The 24,959-nt window shown below is 42.5% G+C and overlaps 1 protein-coding gene across 13 annotated transcripts in view; it reads right to left on the minus strand.

Annotated features, from left to right (window-relative positions):
• The window catches only part of LOC102269683 (nuclear body protein SP140), an 81,228-nt gene that overhangs the window by 42,475 nt on the left and 13,794 nt on the right, over positions 1–24,959 (minus strand). For 9 of the 13 annotated variants that reach the window (XM_070385463.1, XM_070385412.1, XM_070385440.1 and 6 more), the window contains 10 exons: positions 23,274–23,451; positions 21,742–21,910; positions 19,406–19,489; positions 17,117–17,200; positions 16,638–16,721; positions 13,520–13,588; positions 7,469–7,552; positions 6,416–6,496; positions 1,923–2,006; positions 742–822 (listed from right to left, as the gene is read on the minus strand). In XM_070385463.1, the coding sequence (XP_070241564.1) occupies positions 742–822; positions 1,923–2,006; positions 6,416–6,496; positions 7,469–7,552; positions 13,520–13,588; positions 16,638–16,721; positions 17,117–17,200; positions 19,406–19,489; positions 21,742–21,910; positions 23,274–23,451 (998 nt within the window). The remainder of the gene's footprint in view (positions 1–741; positions 823–1,922; positions 2,007–6,415; positions 6,497–7,468; positions 7,553–13,519; positions 13,589–16,637; positions 16,722–17,116; positions 17,201–19,405; positions 19,490–21,741; positions 21,911–23,273; positions 23,452–24,959) is intronic. The other 4 variants (XM_070385480.1, XM_070385455.1, XM_070385489.1 and 1 more) reach the window with 2 other exon arrangements.

Genomic DNA, 24,959 nt, shown 5'->3' on the forward strand with positions numbered 1-24,959 from the left:
CCCAATCCAGGGATCAAACCCAGGTTCCACATTGCAGGCAGATTCTTTACCAGCTGAACCACAAGGGAAGGCCAAGAATACTAGAGTGAGCAGCTTGCCCCTTCTCCAGCAGATCTTCCCAACTCAGGAATTGAACCAGAGTCTCCTGCATTGCAGGTGGGTTCTTTACCAACTGAGTTATCAGAGAAGCCCAATAAAGCACTATATAATCCAATAATCTGATGAAGAATATGTGGCAAAAACTGTTTGTGGGCTTAGGGTCATTGGTCTCTCTTTCTGACAAGTAGATATCAAGGACCAAGTTTCTTTGAAACTCTATCCAAAGTTATAACAATATAATATTACTATTAAACACTAGATAAATACCTACCTTTTATTCTTTATAGGAAATAAGAGGTGCACAGGAGTTAAAATCACAATATTGAGTCTTTAGTGTAAACAAGCATAAAGATTGTGGAGGAAAAACAGACTATTTCTTTAGGACTGATCTACTATAACAGAGGACTAGATGGTTGGATGGCATCGCTGACTCAATGGACATGAGTTTGAGCAAGCTCCGGGAGATGGAGAAGGACAGGGAAGCCCGGCTTGCTGCAGTCCATGAGGTCACACAGAGCTGGAGACAGCTGAGTGACTAAACAACAACTACAACATGAGCAGGGAACCAGGGTCATGCTGTTCAGCTCTGAATTCAGACATCTGACACCTTGCAGCTCAGGGCTGACAATACCCCTTCCTTACCTGGCTCACATCTTGGTGGGGAGCTCGGGGCTTCCTGGGGATCTTCTTTCTTACAGATCACACAACAGGCATTGTTATCCTCTACAGAAAGGAATGAAATCCCTCAGAGGTCTCAGTATACAACCAGGGGAAATCATGGCAAAAAAAAAAAAAAAAAACCTCATGGTGACGACACAGGAGGCCCAGTTCTCCTGGGTGGGGCTGTCCCTGTCCCAGACCATCTTGATCTGCCCTTGGAGTTCCCCTGGCCTGCAGGGTAACTCCCTCCCATCATTACCACCGGAGGCTGAGAACCAGCCACCTTCTCCCGCACTCCCTGTACATCTAATTCTCTTTCTCCTTCTTCCTCTTCCCATTGACTCTGCATATTTTTCTGTCTGTGGCCTTGTTTCCTCTGCCAGTGTCTCTAGATACTTCTCTTTGTTTTGGTGTGTGCTGTCTCCTCTGCTCCTGTCTTTTTTTTTCTTCCTCTTTCAGCCTTGACACTGCTCTTTATTGCCTTTCCCCATCCCATTCTTCCCTCCATTTTTCACATGGACCACAGGGCCCAAAAGCTTCCCCTCATCAGCTTTAGTCTAAGAATCCTACATCACCTTTCTAAATCGCAAGCCTACTCATCATTCACAAAACTTATTTTCATGTTCCTAGGACTTCCAGAAGGAAGGTGAAAATGATTTCCTTGCCTCAGTGGCCATAACCTGCTGACAACTGGATTTTTATATGCACTTAAAGTCACCCAAGTTCAATCCCTGGTCGAGAAGATCCCCTGAAGAAGGAAATTTTCCAGTATTCTTGCCTGGAAAATTCCATAGACAGAGGAGCCTGGTGGGCTTGAGTCCATGGGGTTGCAAAGAGTTGGACATGACTGAGCACACACACACACACACACACACACACACACACACACACACACAGAGTCACCCAGGCACACCTACCTCTGGACCTCAGCCCACCTTTGGCACATCCTGGCCCCCTACCTTCTTCACCCAGGGGTGCTGTCCTCACCCAGCTCCACTCACCTGTATCCTTAGTCTCTCTCACAGTTTGGGGAAAAACAAAAGAGAAAATCAACACAATTTTTTGTGTACATAAGTGAATATGAAGAAGAGAATGGCAAGATGAGAGAAGAGGAGATTTTTTTCCCATTTATTGAGGCAGTTGGGAATTTCAGTCATAATTACCTCCCCCCTCTGCTGGTAGTAGGCTGAGCACCTCCTCGGCTTCTCCTTCAGGAGGCATTTGGGGAGCTTTGGGATCCCAGGTCACTGCAGAGAAACAAGGACACGATGGACGTGGAAGGCGATCAGAAACAGACCTCAGTGGGCTCGTGCCAACACCATGGGACACTGATATGTCTGCTCCAAGCTCTGCTCCTGGGAGCCACGGGCTGGCTGTTTTTTGCCATCTACTCGCACCCCTTCTCCTTTTCTCTCCCTCTCAGTGTCTTATCCACAGTTCCACCTCCACGCAGCTCTAGCTGTGCATCCATTTGATTGTCTGGGTTTCTCTCCTCATGTCTTGTTTTCATGTCTTGGGGTTTCCTGTTTCCTTGTTTTTCAGTGATAGTGTGTCTCTTTTCCTCTATTATCCATTCTAGTTTTCTTACGCTAGATCACTTACAGTCCAAGTGGTTGGTCCATTTCCATGCTCCCTGTTTCTCAGTGATTTCCATTCCCTCCCCACCAGCATTACTTTCTCCTTAACTAAAACCTTCTCCTGGACTCTGGTTCACTCCTTCAAGAACCTGCAGAACTCCTTGGGTTTCCTCTTCCTCTTCTGATCACACGACCCCACCCTGACTGCCAGCTGGCTTCGCACACCGCTGTCCTCGGGGACACACCCAGGATGCTGGTGCCCACCCTTCCTTTTCTACCTTGCCCTTGCAAAAATAACTGCCGTGCCTTTCTGTGCTTTATTTCTGCGGCCATAAAATAGAGGTTATGACAGTTTGCACACCTGTCTTTTGGTTTTGTGAAGCTAAGAGGGGGGCTTGCACAACCCAGTAATCTGATGCAGAAGGTAAGGAAATTTGCATACATGGTTTCCCAATCTCATTCTCTTTTTCATTCTCGCGCTTTTCATGCATCTCTTCTTCCTCTGTTTCTACCTCAGTCAGTGTGTTGCTGTTGGAATGTCTCGCTATTTCCTTTGTCCTGATTTGTTTCTTTTCCCATGTCTGTTCCTACCTACCTTTTCTCCTCCTTCCTTCCCTGATGCTGATCCTTACATCCTCATCCCATCTCTCAAACTGCTGTTTTCTAAAACGAAGGATCCAAAAAGGTATCTCTGAGATGGTATATAACTTCCATGTGAGGGATTCCGTGGTGGTCCAGTGGTTAAGAATCTACCTTCTAATGCAGAGGATGTGGATTTGATCCCTGGCCGAGGAACTAAGATCCTACAAGCCAAGGGGCCACTAAGCTCATGAGCTGCAACTACAGAGCCCAGGTGCTCTGGAGTCCAAAGGCCACAACTAGAAAGAAACCCAAACATTGCAATGAAGATCCCACGTGCCACAAATAAGATCCAATGCACTCAAAAATATATAAATAGATAAGTAAATATAATTGGCATGTGGTTTCACCAATTAGTGAGCAGATTAGACAGTGGAATGGACCAAGAAAACTGTTCCCAGCACAGGGCTAAGTGTGTGCAAAAGGCTCAGATGAGAAAAATTCATCAAAATTAAAATTACTGCAAAGTTTTACATGTACTTTAAAAGTCACTGCAGGAGAGGCACACATGAGGCTGGAGCCATGGAAAGGAAAATAAGGGAAGGATTTACTCCTTATGACAAGAAGAAGTACTGATTTAAGGTGTAGGCACGTGAGATAAGCCAACTTGCCTTTTCAAAGGGTCATCTAGGTGAGTTGGAGAGGATGGATGCAGGGAGAGGGTGATTAGGGGAAGGTATGAGACTAGACAGAGACTGTTGCTCTGGCTCTGGTTCCAGAGAGAAGAGAGATCTGATGAGCGCTTTTGTGTTGAGAGCGGCAAGCAATGGACGAGCAGGAGACATGTTCAAGGTGTAGTTGATTAAACTGGATGATTGATGGGTTGTGTGAATTGAAGGAGGGGGAAGAGACATTGACGATCCCTAGGTGTCTGCCTAAAGAATGGAACAATAGAGTTCCATACTGAAACAAAGAACACCAGGAAAGGAGGCAGATGCGGCATCAAGAAAGATTGTCCATACAACTAAGGAAGTGTCTGCTACTGAAGTTTCCCAAAACCACCCAAATGGGGCAGTCTCACAGATTCCTGTACAAATAAATCCAGACACTTAGATGAATGAGCTTAAAAGACAAGTCTGGGCCAGAGATAGGAATGTGGGGACCATTAAGTTATAGATGGAAGTAGACAAGAATGGCTGAGGAGAGGCCCCTTGCCTCAGAGGCTATTACAGGTGCCACTTTGATCATTGGGGTAATCTGAAATCAGTCCTGAATACTCATTGGAAGGACTGAAGCCGAAACTCCAATACTTTGGCCACCTGATGTGAAGAACTGACTCATGGGAAATGACCCTGATGCTGGGAAAGATTGAAGGCAGGAGGAGAAGGGGATGACACAGGATGAGATGGTTGGATGGCATCACCGACTCGACAGTCATGAGTTTGAGCAAGCTCTGGGAGTTGGTGATGGACAGGGAGGCCTGGCATGCTGCAGTCCATGGGGTCGCAAAGAGCTGGACATGACTGAGTGACTGAACTGAACTGAAGTGAAAACTCATTGTTAACACATTCAGCTCCTGGTTTTAGAAGTTGCCTCCATGCAGCAACCCTTCTTTCAGTTCCTACAACGTCCTCAACGGTCTTCTCCATCCCTTGTACATGGTGTTTCCTGTCTGCAGATGTTTCACTCGTTCTCCTTTATCTTTTCCTCTGTGTATAACTGTCATGCTTTCCTCCACTCTTTCTACTTCTTAGCACTTTCCCTTTTAGGGTCTTTCTCTTCATATCAGTTTCTCTACCTGTTAAACTTTGTACCTTGTTTGATTATTGAGTTTAACTCCTTTCTTCTGGGGAACTCATTTCCTTGCTTCTGTCTCTTCTCTCTAACTGTTAACTTTCTGTTTGCAATGTTTCCACCTAAAATTTAAATCTAAAAGTTAAAATTCCAGCCTTTCTGCTTACTTTGTCCATCTCACTTTGTTCTCACATCTTACTTTGTTCCTTCTCCATATTGTCAAAGTTCTCATCTTCTGCCACTGACAAATGAGCAGGAATCTTTCCTTCCCCTTGGCATGCTAATTTCAAATGTCTTTCACATGAATTTTCTGTATTACGATTATTCTCACTATGTCCATGTTCTTGGGACAATCTTAGCAAAAGCAGGTTGAAAATTATCTCCCTTCCCGGATAGCATATTGCAGCCTGGTTCTATTTAGATTTCGTATCCATTTATTTCTTAATTTTTATTGGAGTATAGCTGATTTAAAACATTGTATTAGTTTATGATACCCAGGAAAGTGAATCAGTTATACATATACATATATCCACTCTTTTTTAAGGTTCTTTTTTCCATATAGGTCATTATAAAGTATTGAGTAGAGTTCCCTGTGCCATACAATAGATTCTTGTTAGTCTATTTTATATCTGGTAGGTGGCTCTAGTGGTAAAGAATCTGTCTGCCATTCAGGAGGTATAAGAGACGAGGGTTAGATCCTTGGGTTGGGAACCCGCTCCTGTAGTCTTGCCTGGAAAATCCCACGGACAGAGGGGCCTAGCGGGCTACAGTCCATGGGGCCACAAAGAGTCGGAAACAAATGAGTGACCGAGCACACACACATATGTCGATCCCAATCTCCCAATTCCCTGTGTGAGGCTGAGCCTCACAGAGCCTCACAGAGCCACTACCTGCAGTGGGATACTCGGGACACAGATGAGTCTTTGTCCTTCCTTCTACTTTGATCTCAGGGAATAACAAGCATCATTTTTCTATGTTTCCATATCCTAATCTTTAAGGAGAAATAATAACTGTTTCCCTGGCTAAGTCCTAAAATTTTGTAAGGAAATCGTGTTTGCCAAAGTACTTAGAAAGGAATAAAGTGCTATATAATCCAATAGATTGATTAAAAAAATATGTGGCAATAACTGTCTTGTGAGATTTTGGGTCATTGATTTTTTCTTTCTGACGAGTGGATCTCAAGGACCATATTCCTTTGAAAGCCTATCCAATGTTATGAAAATATATTATTAATAGTATTATTGTTAAACACTAGATAAATATCTATCTTTATTCTTCATAGGAATAAAGGGTACTCAAGAGTTAAAACCACAATATCAAATCTTTAGTGTAAATAAACATAAAGATTGTGGAGGACAAAAGACTTTCTTTAGGACTGGCCTACTACAACATGAGGACTTCCCTGGTGGCTCAGATGGTAAAGAATCTGCCTCCAATGCAGAAGACCTGGTTCTATCCCCAGGTCAGGAACATCCCCTGGAGAAGGGAATGGCAACCCACTCCAGTGTTCTTGCCTGTGGAATTCCATGGATAGAGGAGCTTGATGGGCTACAGTCTATGGGTTTGCAAAGAGTTGGACAGGATGGAGCGACTAACATTCCACTCTAAGTGGGAACTCATCTGTTATAACCAGGGTCATGCTGTTCAGCTCTGAATTCAGACATCTGACACCCTGAAGTTCAGGGCTGACAATACCCCTTCCTTACCTGGTTCACATCTTGATGGGGAGCTCGGGGCTTCCTGGGGCTCTTCTTCCTCACAGATCACACAACAGGCATTGTTATCCTCTGCAGAAAGGAATGAAATCCCTCAGAGGTCTCAGTATACAACCAGGGGAAATCATGGCAAAAAACAAACAAACAAACTCATGGTGAAGACACAGAAAGCTCAGTTCTCTCCTGGGTGGGGCTGTCCCTGTCCCAGACCATCTTGATCTGCCCTTGGAGATCCCCCAATCTGCAGGGTAACTCCCTCCCATCATTACCACCGGAGGCTGAGAACCAGCCACCTTCTCCCGGCACTCCCTGCACATCTAATTCTCTTTCTCCTTCTTTCTCTTCCCATTGACTGCATATTTTTCTTTCTCTGCCCTTGTTTCCTCTGCCAGTGTCTATAGATGCTTCTCTTTGTTTTGGTGTGTGATGTTTCCTCTGCTTCTGTCTTTTTTTTTTTTTCAGCCTTGACACTGCTCTTTATCACCTTTCCCCACCCCATTCTTCCCTCCATCTTCTCATGGACCACAGGGCCAGAGAGCCTCCCCTTATCAGCTCTATCCTAAGAATACTACACCACCTTTCTACATCACAAGTCTATCCATCATTCACAAAACTTATTTTCGTGTTCCTAGGACTTCCGGAAGGAAGCTGGTGATCTCCTTGCCTCAATGGCCAAACTGGATTTTTTAAATTAATTAATTTATTTTGATTGGAGGATAATTACTTTACAATATCATGGTGGTTTTTGCCATATGTCAATGTGAATTGTATATGCAGCTGAAGTTACCCCGGCACTTCTACTTCCAGATCCCAGTTCACCTTTGACACATCCTGTCTCCCTACCTCCTTCACCCAGGGGCGCTCTCCCCACCCAGCTTAGTTCACCTTTATCCTTAGTCTCTCTCAGTTTGGGGGAAAAAAAGAGAAACTGACAGAGTTCCATGTGTACGTATGTGACTATGAAGAAGAGAATGGCAAGATGAGAAACATGGAGGATTTTTTTTCCCATTTATTGAAGCAGTCAGGAATTTAAATCATAATTACCTTCTCCCTCTGCTGGTAGTAGGCTGAGCACCTCCTTGGGTTCTCCTTCAGGAAGCACTTGGGGAGCTTTGGGATCACTGGTCACTGTGGAGAAACAAGAGCATGATGGACATGGAGGGTGATCAGAGACAGACCTCAGCGCACTCATGCGAACACGATGGGACAGTGACATGTCTGCTCCAAGCACTGGTCTGAGAGCCACCCTGTCTCCTGTTTCTTTGCCATCTGCTTGCGCCTCTTCCCCTTCGGTCTCCCTGTCAGGGTCCTACCCACAGTTCCGCGGCCATGCAGCTGTTTCCTAGCTGTGCATCCATTTGATTGTTTGGGCTTCTCTCCTCATCTCTTGTTTTCAGGTCTTGAGTTTTTTGTTTGTTTGTTTGCTTGTTTTTCAGTGATAGTATATCTCCTTTCCCCTGTTATCCTTTCTACTTCTCTTAAAGCTCAAATGATTGGGTCCATTTCTATACTCCCCATCTCTCTGTGGTTTCCTTTCCCTCCCCACCAATATAAATTTTTCCTTAGCTAAAATTTTCTCCTGGACCTGAGCTCACTTCTTTAAGAACCTGCAGAACTCCTTGGGCTTCCTCTTCCTCTTCTGACCATGTGACCCCACCCTGACTGCCAGCTGGCTTTGCACACCACTGTCCTCAGGGGCACACCCAGGATGCTGGTGGCCACTCTTCCTTTTCTACCTTGTTCTTGCAAAAATAACTGTCATGCCTTTCTGTGCTTTATTTCCCCAGCCATAAGATAGAGGTTAAGACAATTTGCATGCCTGTGTCTTACTGTTTCATGAAGGCGAGAGGAGGGCTTGCACAATCCAATAATCTAATGGAGACTCTAAGGGACCTTGCACATTTTGTCTCCCGATCTTGTTCTCTTTGTCATTCCCAGTCTTTCCGCACATCTCTGCTTCTTCTATTTCTACCTCAGCATCTTGCTGTTGGAACCTCTTGGTACTTCTCTTTGTCCTGATTTGTTTCTTTTCTCATGTCTGTTTCCACCTGCCTTTTCTCCCCCTTCCTTCCTCGCCCCATTTCTCAGACTGTTACTTTCTAGAACTAGGGATCAGAGAAGGTATCTTTGAGATGGTCTATAATTTCCATGTAATTTCACCAGTTAGTGAGCAGAATGGAGAGTGGAATCGACGAAGAAAACTGTTCCCAGAATAAGACTAAGTGTGTACAAAGGCTCAAACAAGAAATATTCATCAAAATTGAAAGTACTGCAAAGTTTTACATGAACTTTAGAATCATTGCCAGAGTGGCACGCATGAGGCTGGAGCCATGGAACAAAAAATAAGGGAAAGATTTAATCCTTATGATGACAGGAATTATTGATTTAAGGTAGGCAAGTGAAATAAGCCAACTTGCCTTTTCAAAGGGTCATCTAGGTGAGTTGAAGAGAATGGATGTGGTGGGAGGATGATTGGGGGAAGGTATGGACTTCCCTGGTGGCTCAGATGGTAAAGAATCTTCCTGCAATGCAGGAGACCTGGGACTGATCCTTGGGTAGAGAAAATTCCCTGGAGAAGGGAAAGGCTACACACTCCAGTATTCTGACCCGGAGAATTTCACGGACTCCATGAAATTCCATGGGGTCTCAAAAAGTCTGACACAACTGAGCAACTTTCACTTGCTCTTCTACATCTGTGACTTTATTTCTGCTGAGTAATTAAGTTCGTGTTTTTAGATTCCACATATAAGTGATGTTGTATGTTATTTGTCTTTCTCCGTCTGACTAACTTCACTCAGCATGACAATCTCTAGGTACACCCATGTTGCTGCAAATGTTTTTACTTTGCTCTTTTCTATGGCTAAGTAATATTCCATTGTATATAAGCACCACATCTTCTTTATCCATTCATCTGTCGATGGACATTTAGGTTACTTCCATGTCCTGGCTATTGAAAATAGTGCTGCTATGAACATTGGTGTGTATGTATGTTTTTGAATTATGTTTTTTTCTGGATATATGCCCAGGAATGGGATCATATAGCAACTTTATTTTTTTTTAATTTTAAAATTTTTTTTAAAGGAACCTCCATACTGTTCTCCATAGTGGCTATACCAATTTATTTTCAATTATTTATTTGGATTTGTTGGGTCTTAGTTGTGGCATGCAGGATCTTTGTTGCATTATGCGGGATATTTTTGTTGAGATGCACAGAACTGATTCTTTGGAAAAGCCCTGATGCTGGGAAAGATTAAAGGCAGAAGAGGAAGGGGATAACAGAGGATGAGATGGTTAGATGGCATCACTGACTCACTGGACATGAGTTTGAGCAAGCTCTGGGAGTTGGTGATGGACAGGGAAGCCTGGTGTGCTGCAGTCCATGGGGTCACAAAGAGATGGACATGACTGAGCGGCTGAACTGACTGACAGGTTCTCTAGTTGTGGCACAAAAGTTCCACAGCACTTGGGCTCAGTAGGTGTAGCACGTAGGCTTATTTGCTCCATGGCATGTGAGATCTTAAGTTCCTCAACCAGGGATCGAATCTGTGTCCCTTATATCACAAGACAGATTTTTAACCAGTGAACCACCAGGGTAGTCCCTCCAAGTGGCTATACCAACTTACATTCCCACCAACACTGTAGGAGGGTTCTCTTCTCTCCACACCCTCTCCAGCATTTATTGTTTGTAGGCTTTTTGATGATGACTATTCTAATCAGTGTGATGTGATACCTCATTGCAGTTTTGATTTGCATTTCTCTAATAATTAGTTATGTTGAGCACCTTTTCATGTTTTGTTTTGGGTTTTTTTTTGGCTATCTGTATGTTTCCTTTGGAGAAGTGTCTATATCTTCTGCCTATTTTATCACTGGGTTGTTTGTGCTTTTGATATTGAGTGCATCAACTGCTTGCATATTTTGAAGATAAATCCTTTGTCATTTGCTTCTTTTGCAAATATGTTCTCCCATTCTGAAGGCTGTCTTTTTGTTTTGTTTATGGTATCCTTTGCTACACAAATACTTTTACATTTACCAAGGGCCCATCTGTTAATTTTTAAAATTAATTTATTTATATTAATTGGAGGATAATTACTATACAATATTGTGATGTTTTTTTGCCATACATCAGCATAAATCAGCCACAGGTATATATGTAGTCCCCACATCCTAACCCCCCTCCCAGCTTCCTCTCCACCTTGTCCCTCTGGGTTGTCTCAGAGTACTGGCTTTGGGTGCCCTGCTTCATGCAACAAACTTACACCAGTCATCTATTTTACATATGGTAATGTACATGTTTACTTTTGTTTTTTATTTTCATTACTCTAGGAGATGGATCAAGAAAGATCTTGCTGGGATTTATGCCACAGAGTGTTCTGCCTATGTTTTCCTCTAAGAGTTTTACAGTATCTGGCCTTACATTTAGGTCTTTAATCCATCCCTGTTTATTCTTTCATTCACTTCCTCTTTGTCTCTGCTATTCTTAGTATTTCATTAATCCTATGCAATCCTGGAAAGCAAGTTTATAATGACTGCTCTCTTCTAAACTCCAATTTGGTAGTATTTAGATGTCATATGTGCATGCGGCATGCATGTGTGCTTAGTTGCTCAGTCACATCTGACTCTTTTCAACCCCTTGGACTGTAGCTTGCCAGACTCCTCTTTCTATGGAATTTTCCAGGCAAGAATATTTGAGCGGGTTGCCATTTCCTCAACCCAGGGATTGAACCCGTGGCTTCTGTGGCTCCTGCATTGGCAGGCGGGTTCTTTACCACTGAACCACCCATGAAGCCTTAGATTCCACATACTTTTAAATAAAATTAGACCTACTTAGGCAACTCCCAAAGAAGGCAATGGCACCCCACTCCAGTACTCTTGCCTGGAAAATCCCATGGACGGAGGAGCCTGGTAGGCTCAGTCCATGGGGTTGCTAGGAATTGGATACCACTGAGCGACTGATCTGATCTGATCTGAGTGACTTCACTTTCACTTTTCACTTTCATGCATTGGAGAAGGAAATGGCAACCCACTCCAGTGTTCTTGCCTGGAGAATGCCAGGGACGGGGGAGCCTGGTGGCTGCTGTCTATGGCATCGCACAGAGTCGGACACGACTGAAGTGACTTAGCAGCAGCAGTAGCAGCAGGCAACTCCACATGGTGCCCTCAATCTACATTTTTATTATTCTGTGCCCTTAAATTCTCTACCCAGAAGCCCTTCCATTAAGGTTGTTAGCCCCTCTTTCCCCCTTGCCTCCCTTACATGGAAGAAAACAATCAGAGGCTGAGTAAATGGGTGTATCTGTGTTTGGAGGGAGGAGGAACATGTTCCTTGCATACAGACATGTGAACAAATCAATGAGATCATTGGTCACTTAATTCAGTTCAGTTCAATCGCTCAGTCATGTCCAACTCTTTGCGACCCCATGAATCGCAGCACATCAGGCCTCCCTGTCCATCACCAACTCCCTGAGTTTACCCAAACTCATGTCCATTGAGTTGGTGATGCCATCCAACCATCTCATCCTCTGTCGTCCCCTTCTCCTGTCTTCAATCTTTCCCAGCATCAGGGTCTTTTCAAATGAGTCCGCCCTTCGCATCAGGTGGCCAAAGTATTGGAGTTTCAGCCTCAACATCAGTCTTTCCAATGAACACCCATGACTGATCTCCTTTAGGATGGACTGGTTGGATCTCCTTGTAGTCCAAGGGACTCTCAAGAGTCTTTTCCAACACCACAGTTCAAAAGCATCAATTCTTTGGCGCTCAGCTTTCTTTATAGTCCAACTCTCACATTCATACATGACTACTGGAAAAGCCATAGCCTTGACTAGACGGAGCTTTATTGACAAAGTAATGCTTTTTAATATGCTGTCTAGGTTGGTCATAACTTTCCTTCCAAGAAGTCTTTTAATTCATGGCTGCAATCACCATCTGCAGTGATTCTGGAGCCCAAAGAAAATAAAGTCAGCCACTACTTCCATTGTTTCCCAGCTCCCCGTTCACCTGGCTTCAGTTTGGGCATCTCTTCAGAATTGCCTTTGCTGGTCCTTTGGAGAGATTTGTGCTTAGAGGAAACTGAAGAGAAACACAGAAAAGACCAACCAGACAATGTGATGGGGGAACAGACCATGGATGATGCTGAATTCCGATGTCCAGTGCTCGGGTAAGCTTCTCCTTGGGAAAACAAAACTGTTGTTCCAAGGACTTCACTTAAGACCCACTGGAGCCTTGCTCTGCCTGTTTTCCTTCTCTTTAGCCCCCAGTCACCTTTCTTCTCATTTTTCTGTCCTCACACATGGTCGTTTCTGTGCCATGAAGGATCACACACCTCCTTTACCCTCTGGGCTTTTTCTTCTTTGCCCTTCAACATTCTTTAACAGTTTTCCTACTCGTGACAGTCTTTCTTTGTAGGTTTTAGCTGCCCTGACTCTCCGCCAGCCCTATACAGCAGTCACCACTGTGAGTCATTGAGGATGCTGGTTCCCTAGCTTGTTTAGCTTGTTTTGAACTCCTAAAGACCCTTACACACTTCACTGCTTCTATTTCTTTACCTATACAATAGGAACACGTAACAGTCCATCTGTTTACACCCATAACTTTGTGGAGATAAGAATGATGCCTTGTTTGTCAAGATCCTTTGAAAAATAATAGTCACATAATAAATAATATTATTGGTTGACAAAAATTGCACTTTAAACTTGGAAGCAATTGATCTGGAGGACATGTTTCTTTAGGGAGAGAGGTTTCCAAAGTTAGCATTATAAGCAAACATAATATATAAGCAAACAACATATAACAAAATAATAGCATTATAAACAAACAGAAAAATACTGAGGTTTTATTCTCTAGAGAAGATAAAAGGTGGGTAGGTATTAATGCAAGTTTTTACTATTCATAGCTATGAGAGACATCCCTTTTCTCCAGCATATTGCTGGCAGAATGCACTGGGAATATTTGTGCTATCTGTTATGTTACTTATGCTGTTATGGACTCATGGGATTCTAGGACACTCTAGATCTTTTGACTGTGAAGTACACTCAATAAACACCTGCTGTGAATTCAGCCACCTGACACCCTCGGCTGGCAGCTCCTCCCCATCCTTACCTGGCACACATCTTGGTGAGAAGCTCGAGGCTTCCTGGGGCCATTCTTCATCCCAGGCGTTGCTGTTCTCTGCAGAAAAGATTGCAATCCCATAAGCATTTCAATTTATGACCAAGGAAGAATCACAGCAAGAAACTGGAAAATCAAGAAAGGCTGAGAAACTGGAAAGCCCTGCTCCCCCAAACAACCTGCCATGCCATGCCATATTGCACTCAAGTCATGTCCAGCTCTTTTGCAACCCCATGGACTATAGCAAACCAGGCTCCTCTGTCCGTGAAATTTTCCAGGCAAGAGGACTGCAGTGGGTTGCCATTCCCTTCTCCAGGGGATCTTCCTGACCCAGGGATTGAACCCATGTCTCTTGTGCTTCCTGCATGGACAGGCAGATTATTTAACCACTCCAGCACCTAAGAAGAAAATAACCTGATCTGAAGGTTAACTTTGCTTCACCAGGTTTCACTAGGGGATGAGGAATTCACCCACTGTGGGACAATCTTCCTTTTTTTTATACTGCATTTTCTTTCTATTTCTTCCCTTTCCATTGATTCTGTGTGTTTTATCCATCTCTGCCCCTGTTTCTTCCTGCTGGTGTCTCTTGGACTGTCTGTTTCTCTTTTCTTGCAGCTTTTTCTCTTATTTTTCTGATGCTGCTCCTTCTCTGCTATTCTTTGTCTTTCAACTGTTTTTTCCTAACTTTCTCTAAAAAAATGTCCCTGAGATAGTATGTTTTAAGCAGGCTTTAGCCAGAGTGAGGCGGTTAAGTGGAAGATAGTGGAATGTGAAAACAGTTCATAATAAGGTAAAAAATATATGAAAAGGCTCAGATATGAAAGAGAGATTTAACAAGTAAAATTATCATGGGAGTAAGTCAGAGAAAGACAAATATCATATGATATGGCTTATATGAGATCTAAAAAAAAATAATACTAACGAACTTATTTACAAAACAGAAACAGACTCACAGACATAGAAAACAAACTTATGGTTACAAAGGGGCTATGGGGGAGGGATAAACTAAGAGTTTGGGATTAATATATACACTTTATTATATATCAAATAGTTAACAAGGACCTACTATATAGCACAGGGAACCAAAACCAAATATCTTGTAATAATGTAAAATTAAAGAACATGTAAAAAAATATATATATATATATATATATATATATATATATATATATATATATATGGGCTTCCCTAGTGGATCAGTGGTAAAGAATCTGCCTGCAGTGCAGGAGACACAGGAGACCCGGGTTTGATCTCTGGGTCAGGAGGATCCCCTAGAGGAGAAAATGGCAACCCACTCCAGTATTCTTGCCTGGAAAATCCCATGGACAGAGGAGCCTGGTGGGCTACAGTCCATGGGGTCACAGGAGTCGGACACAGCTGAGAGACTGAACACACACATAGATTATGTACATCTGAATCAGCAAAGTGATTGGCTGAAACTAACTCAACATTGTAAATCAACTATAAATCCATAAAAATTTTTAAATGAAAAAGATACAAATTAAAAAAATAAAATTACTGGGGTGGGGGGAGTTTATCCTATATTGAATTAACAATGTAGGAGGCAGGTGATGAGGCTGGGAAAATAGACGTGGGGCTCACCTTGGGTGACCGTGGATGCCACTCAGAGGAACATATGTTTAATCCTTAGTGTAGTAAGAAACTACACTATGTAGGAACACAATCTAATTTTCATTTTCAAATGTCCCATGTAGTTGAAGTAAAAATGACACATTTCATGGGAGTAAGGTTAGAAGAAAGTTATGAGTAGAGCCTGTTTTGAGAACCGTGACAGAGATCTGGATTCGCGACTTGAGGGTGTGACAGATTGGACAGGTGCGAGTTATTCTGGAAGAAAGATGACTATGCTGGATGAGTAATGGGCATGTATTTGAGAGTAAGAGGAGTCCTGGAGACACCTAGACACCCAATGTGAAAACCCATGAGACAATAGTGACCAGTCACTGAGACATGAATGATCAAGAGAAGTTAGATCTAGCTTGAGCAATGAAGAAGCTACATTCAGTCCTGAAGTGCCAAGTTCAAGGTTCTTGAAAGAACTCAAGTGCTGACGTCTAGCAGACAATGGTCTTTGAGTCCATGGATAAATACACTCTGAAGACAATCTAGGGTGGTGATTTGGTCTTAGGAATCATTGGAATGTTCAGGGAGAGGACTTTTTCAATCTGAGTATTTTACAAGTGCCACTTCGGTGATTAAGGACAGTTTGATCTGAAAATTCACAGCTGATGTTGCCAACCCTTGTGCCCTAAGTTGCTTACACCCAGTGCTCTTACCTCAAGCCTGCAATGTCCTGATCTCTTCCTCTCTTTATCCTCTTTTCACTCAACCTATTTTCCATCCATTCTCCAGCTATTTCTCTACACAGTTGCCTTTGTACTTCTCTCTGACTTTCCCCAATTTTTAGCATTGATATTTTCCTCTTGCTCTTTCTCTTTCCATACTTTTGGCTCTCAAATTTTATCTCAGATTCTTTGGAGATTTTTCAGTTTATCTCTCCTCTGCTGTGTCTTACACTTGCTCCCCTTCCATTTCTGTTCCTCCCACTTTACTTTGACCTCTGTCTCTCAGTGCTACTCAACTTCTGTCTTTCTGTGTGATTTCATCCTCCAAGTTCTGCCCTCTCATCATCTCCAAATCTCTCCTCTTGGACTCTGATTACAGTCCCAGGGACCTCCAACTGGCCAGCTCTCCCACGTGAACCTGACATGGCATGATGTTCCCCAGTTTCTCATAACTATTCTGTGAACCTAACTGAAAATTATCTCCTATCTCAGCCTGGAAGGGTAGGATTTTATGTTCCTTTTGGAAAACTGGATCCATTCTTTTAACTGGTCACATATTTACACTTTATATACTTTTTCCATTTTCTCTTTTTATATTCCCTATCCATGGATGCCCCACCTACTCAGGAGTTCAGTTTCCTTTTCTCATTGTTTCTGTTCCATCTATGAGCAGGTAAGCGCAGGTAGAAGTGGGATCTGGCAGAGGCTTAGGATAGGAGATAGAAGGTAGGCTTTGCTTCCATGAAGACAAGAAAACAAAGATTTGATACGGAATTGAAATTGACAAATTAAATGATAGTTACCTTTCCTATTATATGGCAGTAGTCTGGGCATACTTTCAAATCCTCTTACACTGTTCATTTGGAGAGGTGAGTGTTCCAAGGACACTAAAGAGAGCAACAAGGAAATGTGTCATTTTTACTTCAACTACGTGGGACATTTGAAAATGAAAATTAGATTGTGTTCCTACATAGTGTAGTTTCTTACTACACTAAGGATTAAACATATGCCACGTCAATATGATCACACAGTCCTTCTGTAACTGGCTTCTTTTTCTCAACATGTTTCTGAGATTCATCCTTGTGGTTACCTATATCAGTAGTTCATTCCTTATATCGCTGAATAATATTGCATTTAATAAATATATCACAGTTTATTCCCTCTCTTATTGATGAAAATTTGAATTGGTTTCAGATTTTAGCTATTAGGAATAAAGCTACAATAACATTGTTGTACAAATCTTTGTATTTAATTTGAAATTGACAAATTAAATGATAGTTACCTTGCCTATTATATGGCAGTAGTCTGGGCATACTTTCAAATCCTCTTACACTGTTCATTTGGAGAGGTGAGTGTTCCAAGGACACTAAAGAGAGCAACAAGGAAATGACAGAACTCAGGCAGTATCCAGAGAAGAGACTTGTCTGTAGGGATGCTCACGTCAATATGATCACACAGTCCTTCTGTAACTGGCTTCTTTTTCTCAACATGTTTCTGAGATTCATCCCTGTGGTTACCTATATCAGTAGTTCATTCCTTATATCGCTGAATAATATTGCATTTAATAAATATATCACAGTTTATTCCCTCTCTTATTGATGAAAATTTGAATTGGTTCCAGATTTTAGCTATTAGGAATAAAGCTACAATAACATTGTTGTACAAATCTTTGTATGAACATATGTTTTCATTCCTTATGAAAATATACTTAGGAGTGGAACTGTTGGGTGGTGAGTTATGTTTAACTTTATAAGAGACTGCTAAACAGTTTTTCAAGGTGGTTATATCACTTTATATTCAAACCAGCAACATACATAAAGGAGTTCTAGTTGCTCCACAGGTCCCTCCAGCATTTGGTGTGGTCAGTATTTTTAATTTTAGCGATTCTAATAACCAAATGGTAGCTTGTTGTGGCTTTTCCCCAACGACTAATGTTCACTTCACTTATGTCCTTATTGGCCATTTTATATCTTCTGAGTGAAATGTCTCTTCAAGACTTCTGTCACTTTTTTAAATTGGTGGTGTGTTTTTTTTATTATTCATTCATAGGAATTCTTTGTACATTCTCCATCATTCTATGTGATGAACCTTTTACTCTTTACTAATAACTGTTATGAATCCTTCCACCACCCATTCTCATTTCCACTATTCCCAGTAGTAGATGAATCTCTAAATATATTTTTTACATACTTTGTACTTTTTAATGTACATTTTATACTTTTAGCAATTGGTCATCATTCAAAAGAATAAGTATTATTAAATACATCAAAATGTTACATAAATGTATTAATACATGTCTAAAATATGTAATCTTTGAGGTATAAATACAAATTAAAGATACATATTCATGATATTCTGCAAAGCCATTCTGTGGTTTTTTCTTGCACTGGTCATTTCCAAGGGAAAAAAAAAAACCCAACATTTAACAACTAATTAAATTTACTGTTGACCATTTGGCTTAAGGATGGAGACAATTTTCCTGGGTTTCAAGGGAGTTTTCACTCACTAAATCTCTAGCTACCTTCACACCTCTGTTTCTTCTCCTGAAAAATGGGAGTAACAAAACCCTTATGACAGGATTGTTATGAGAATTAAGTGAGATGCTCCTGATAAAGAAATATTTGAATTACAGTAACTTAGAAAGAAACAATAATTTTCAATTAATGTCTTAGAATGAATAACTATTAGTAATAATATGAATGAAGTGATTAAAAAGTTAGAAACCGTGCATACTGGTTACAAAATTACATATTGCATATGTGAGCATTAAGCGAGTTGATCCACGTCAATTGTTGACCGTGTGTCTACTGGTTCATGGATGTTGTGTGTTGTAACTATTGTCAGAAATTTATTACTGCCCTTGGTTCTCTTCTTTCCTTTTTACTCCTTCCCTTTTCCTTATCTTCTTTGCTACAAAACACTATTTCCTCCACATTTTCTTCTGCATACAATTACTCCTTTTTCTCTTCCTCTCTTTTATTATGAGCGAATGTTACAATAGTTCCTTCTTTGACACATCAGTGGTTTCCTCTTTGGACTTCTCTATCTCTGTATGTTACACACTCGGTCGTGTCTGACTCTTTGCAACCCGTGGACTCTTGCCCACCAGTCTCCTCTGTCCGTGGGATTTTTCAGGCCAGAATAATGGAGTGGGTTGCCATTTCCTCCTCCGGGGATTTTGCTGACCCAGGGATCAAACCTAGGTGTCTTGCATTGGCAGGCGGATTCTTTACCATCTAAGCCACCAGAGAAGTCCAAATAATACCAAACCCTTATTCTTTCCCAGGTCCACTGAATTCCTAACTCATGGTTACTGCTATCAGTTCTTCCCCTTAATTCTGCCTCACGGTTACAGTGAGACCTCTCTCAGATTTACGTTCTGCCTTCTTGGTTGTCACAGCTGCCTGGTAATATTCTTGGATGCCAAATCTGGTTGCTTTACTTGAGCCCACACACACACTGCTGCTCTGGTTTCCTCATCTCCTGCTGCACCAAGAGCTCGGTCCCCTGACCTCTGATCTCCTTCTTTCTTAGCAGATGAGAAAACAAGCTTCTGTCAAGTCAGAATTACCTTGTTCATGGTTTAATTGTGAATTGAGCATCTCCTTTGTCTCTCCTTCATCAAGGATTTGGTAATAGAATTTGTCACGAATCGCTGAGAAGAGAAAGACAAGTAGAGATCTCAGATGGGGACCACGAGTTGCATCTCACAGTTATGCATCCAGGCACATCCTTGACTCCCACAGTTCAGGGAAAACCTTCCAGCCCTCAGGAAACCCTGGGCTTCAGTGGGTCTCTCAAGTCCTGTGAGACTTGATGTTGCCCCTGTAATCTTACAGCTGTTCCACACTGAACACACCTCTCAAGGTTTAAAAAAGAATAGATAGTGGAAAGTTGTAAACAGGGGTCAATCCCCTTTCCAAATGATCAGGAAACAATGAAAGCCAATTGAAAATAAATAATAAATGTGGAATGTGCTTTGTAAATTCTATGTGCAACTAAGACTAGGGAAGAAGCAGAAGGATTTCTTCAAGAGAAAGGTAATGTTTTTAAAGAAATAGACCTATGTTATAGAAGAAAAGCCCCAACGTCTTTAGAAGATGAAGATTTTAAAAAGAAGAGAAAAAGGAAGGAAGGAAAGAATGGAGGGAGGGAAGAAGGAAAGAAGGAAAAAAGATCTTGAGCCACGGAAGAAGATCTGGTTATAGAGACACAACACTGAAGAGAAACTCTTATTTCCCTGGGGTGGGATGGGTGGGGAGAGATCCAGGAAACAGGGAAAGACCCTGTCTGAAAGACACAGACAGGAAGCGACTATTTTATGAATGGCACAAACAGGAAGTAAACATTGCCATAGCTGTACCAGTGACCCAGGAGATGGTAACAAGCACGAGAAACCAGGCCAAGGCACCCTTACATCAAAACTGCATTTCAAGGTGACTTAGCACACATACTTGGAAAAGCAAGACTCACAAGATATGAGGAAAAAACACTCAAGAAATAGAGAAAGACACTCATAGAAGATGCTGCTAGAAGGATGGATGGCAGGAGCACACCTCATGGGGTAGGGGGTGGGGGGTCAATACCCACTGAGGGTTCAGGGCAGTAAGAGATGCTTTTTCCATCTCCAGGACACCTTGACTTCATGCCCGGGCCAGCTTTGGAAGAGGACATGGGGGGCAAATGCTGTGTGGGTTAGAGGTTTTAGAAATGTAAGGAGGCTCCAGAAGCAGGCATTTCAGTGATGGGAGTGGGGTGTTTCTCTGACCCCTCCTACCAGCATCTTGGCTCCGGGCTGCAGATCCTAAGCTCCTGTGGACAGCTGGGCCTGGACGGTACCAGCAACAACCTCCTCTGGGGGCAGGTGGGCAGCTGCATTAGACCAGGAGCTTGGCAATGGCAAGCCTGGTGGGTAGGACGTCTCAGCACAGGAAGCCCCAGAAATTAACACACGTGATGTGGGTGCTGGGGTCCAGGGAGAAGAATCTTTACAGTATTGGGAGAAGGTCAGAGCCCCTGAGATGTGGGCAGTAAAGGTAACCACCTTTCCCTTCCGACCCGTGGCCTGAGGACACCATGGTTACAAATATAGTATTAACTTGAAATTTGTGGCTTTTCTTTATTTCTTTTTTGGGCTTCGATATAGCACTGTGGAAATGAGATAGCTCTTATTTTACAAGACATAATTTTCACAAATAAACATCCCATTCTTTATACTGACTTCTTTTACTTTATCTCTGCTCAAAAATCTTATATTACTTCTTTATTTCTCAAATAATAAATTTCAAATTCCTTAGCACAGGATGTCCAACCTTCAAAAATCCCCTGCAACTCCCCTTTCCAGAAGGGGCTTCCAAAACCTCCCGCCCACGCTCCCTTTTGTAGCCACATGGTTCTGCAAGCCTACTGTCTCTTTTTCCTGATGTAGCTTTCCCATGCTGCCCCTCCCCAATGCATGGGTAGGTGCCGGCCTTCTCCTGCAAGTTCTCCACTCTGTTAGGGGAAGTAAGTTGGCATGCGACTGCCCCGAATGACACATTTTTTCCTACAAAGAAAATCGTTTTGTCTTTGAGCGTGTCTGCAAGTATTAGGGAAGGCTCCCTCCTTTCCAACAAAAGGGCATAATTCATGCCTCCCTCCAAAAAAGTAGAGACTCAAATCCTATGCTTCTCAGCTTCAAATATAGATCCTGGCTGAGCAATCATTTGCGGCATTACTGGGTTAAGGTGTCACCCCTATTACGAGTAAGCTCCATGGAGACCCAGATGATGTGTGTTTTCTTTCCCATTTTACCTGCCACTAGGTAGTCACTCAGTAAAATAACTTGCAAATATATGAAAAGTGAATGAGCGAATCAGTGAATGAAGCAGACTTGAGTCCCCAAAAGTTGTTGAAAGCTCTAATTACCGTTTTGGAAGTTATTGCAAATCTGAAGTAAATCAGGATAGGCCTTCAGGTTAACCTTGCTGAACAGGGCTTCCAGAACTGTCTTGTCAAATTTCTTCTCCAGCTCATCGAGAGCGTTATACGCCACTCTTTCCACAGGGACCAGATTTCTACAAGCTTCTTGAAAATCCTTAAAAAATATTGAATGGAGAATTATGTAGCTTTGAGTGTATGGGTTATGGGAGACTCAGATCAGAAATAAACAAATTTGTTCCCTGGTGAAGTGTTAGAATGTTACATATATTTGGACTGGTTCCCTGATAGTTCAGTTGGTAAAGAATCTGCCTGCAATGCAGGGGAGACCCCAGTTCAATTTCTAGATTGGGAAGATCCCCTGGAGAAGGAAATGGCAACCCACTCCAGTATTCTTGCCAGGAGAATCTCATGGACAGAGGAGCATGGCGGGCTACAGTCCATGGGGTCACAAGAGTCAGACACATCTTAGCAACTAAACCACCAGCACCACTGTCCACTCCAGTATTCTCGGGCTTCCCTTGTGGTTCAGCTGGTAAAGAATTCACCTACAACGCGGGAGACTTGGGTTCAATCTGTGGGCTGGGAAGATCCCCTGGAGAAGGGAACGGCTACCCACTCCGGTATCTGGCCTGGAGAATTCCATGGACTGTATAGTCCACAGGTTCGCAAAGAGTCGGACACCACTGAGTGACTTTCACTTTCGCTACATATATTTGGATGACATCTAAAATATCCTCCATTGTAAAAATAGACTCTTATTTTGTTAACCTGCCTCTCTGACACTGATGTCCATTTAAGAGAGCAATTCTGTAGAATAAAAATAACTTCAAAGTTGAAGGTGGTGTGGGGACTTTAAGAGCCTGGCCAGGACACTTCAGGAGTGGTCCTTAGTGGTATTGAGCAGCCATTTTGTTGACCAGACAATAAGCACTGCCCTCGCTTCCAGGAAACCTGGCAACCACTCTCCATTCCTATGAATACGGCCAAAGGGCGAAGAAAAATCACAAAGACAAAATGATGACTTGCCCCCAGATTCCCAGGAAGGCCCAGAGCGCATTCTGCATCCAGAAATGTCTAAAGAACAACAAACTGTCAGCAAGAGACAGCAGCAAGCACCGTGTTCCGAATTCATCCTAGCATGACACAACTTCCCTGTGAGTTCACTCACTTCAGATTCAAGTGTGTAAAAGCAGAGGGCTTTGTGATGAAATGTTGCCCAACTCACTTCTTCACTTTAATTTTGTTACTGTTATTACATTGTGTCAGTGGATCTAAGACACTCCCACCTGTGTCTCATTCCCATTTCCAGTGTTGCCACATTTCCATTGCCATGGCCCTCTCCCATTTACGACAGAAGAAGGAATATTGTCTGTGATGCTGCTTCTCCTATCCCCTCCTAACTGGCAGGATGGCGAAGGTCCCTGTTCAAAGGAGGCCCTTTAGCCTGTTCATTGCATTTTAAATTTGGCAGAAGATAGTGTGGGTCTGGTTATCAAGAGGGAATTCCCCTCACTTACCTGGTACATTGGCTCAGAGATGAAGCCCCGATCTCGCAGGCCCATGAGGAAAGGAAATGGCTTTAGTATGGCACCTGCGATCTCCACCTTCTTTTCTTTGAAGAGCATGAATATGAACTCATAGCAGAGCTGCTCCTCTGGGTGCTGCTCCTCCAGGTTCTGGTCCTCTGTGATCATTCTGAAAAACAAAGACATGATATGAAAGCTCAGTTCAGTTCAGTTCAGTCGCTCAGTCATGTCCAACTCTTTGCAACCCCATGAACCGCAGCACACCAGGCCTCCCTGTCTATCACCAACTCCCGGAGTCCACCCAAACCCATGTTCATCAAGTTGGTGATGCCATCCAACCATCTCATCCTCTGTCGTCCCCTTCTCCTCCTGCCCTCAGTCTTTCCCAGCATCAGGGTCTTTTCAAATGAGTCAGCTCTTTGCATCAGGTAGCCAAAGTATTGGAGTTTCAGCTTCCAATGAACACCCAGGACTGATCTCCTTTAGGATGGACTGGTTGGATCTCCTTGCAGTCCAAGGGACTCTCAAGAGTCTTCTCAACACCACAGTTCAAAAGCATCAACTCTTTGGTGCTCAGCTTTCTTCACAGTCCAACTCTCACATCCATACATGACCACTGGAAAAACCACAGCCTTGACTAGATGGACCTTTGTTGGCAAAGTAATGTCTCTGCTTTTTAATATGCTGTCTAGGTTGGTCATAACTTTCCTTAGATTTTATTTTCTTTTTTTTTATAGCTTCTGAATGCTTTTATATATGAAATGGTATATTATAATGACTATTCTTTTTTCTACATGAATATTCACTGCATATATTTTTAAACAATTTTTCAAGGTTACATTCTATTTACAGTTATGACAAAATACTATCTATAATTCCCCATGTTGTACAATACATCGTTGCAGCCTATGTTACACTCAGTAGTTTGTATCTCCCAGTCTTCCACTCTAAATTCCCTCTCCCCCATTTCTCCCCACTGGTAATCACTAGTTTGAGTTCTAAATCTATGAATCTGCTTCTTCTTTGTTATATTCAGTAGTTGGTTGTAGTTTTTAGATTCCATATGTAAGTGATATCATCCAGTATTTATCTTTCTCTGTCTGACTTACTTCACTTAGTATCCATATATGTTGTGGCAACTGGCAAAATTTCATTCATTATTTATTGCTGAGTAGTATTCCATATGGAAAAAGAAATGGCACCACACTCCAGTATTCTTGCCTGGAGAATCCCAAGGACAGAGGAGCCTGGTGGGCTACAGTCCATGGGGTCACAAAGATCGAGTGACTAAGCACAGCACAGCACACAGTATTCCATATACATATATATGAAAAGAAAGTTAATATATATATATGAAAAGAGAGCTAGTCACTCAGTCATTTCCGATTCTTTGCAACTCCCATAGACTGTAGCCCACCAGCCTTCTCTGTCCATGAGATTCTCCAGGCAAGAATACTGGAGTGGGTAGCCATTCCCTTCTCCACGGGATTCTTCCTGACCCAGGGATTGAACCCGAGTTTCCTGCATTTCAGGCAGATTCTTTACCATCTGAGGCTCCAGGGAAGCCATATATATATATAAAGACAATGGCAACTAATGCTGCTAGAAGAACTGGGGTGCGTATACCTTTCAAACTGGTGTTATTGCTTTTTTCAGATATATACCCAAGAGTGAAAT

Source organism: Bos mutus, chromosome 2 (assembly GCF_027580195.1).
Source record: "Bos mutus isolate GX-2022 chromosome 2, NWIPB_WYAK_1.1, whole genome shotgun sequence".
NCBI lineage: Eukaryota > Metazoa > Chordata > Mammalia > Artiodactyla > Bovidae > Bos > Bos mutus.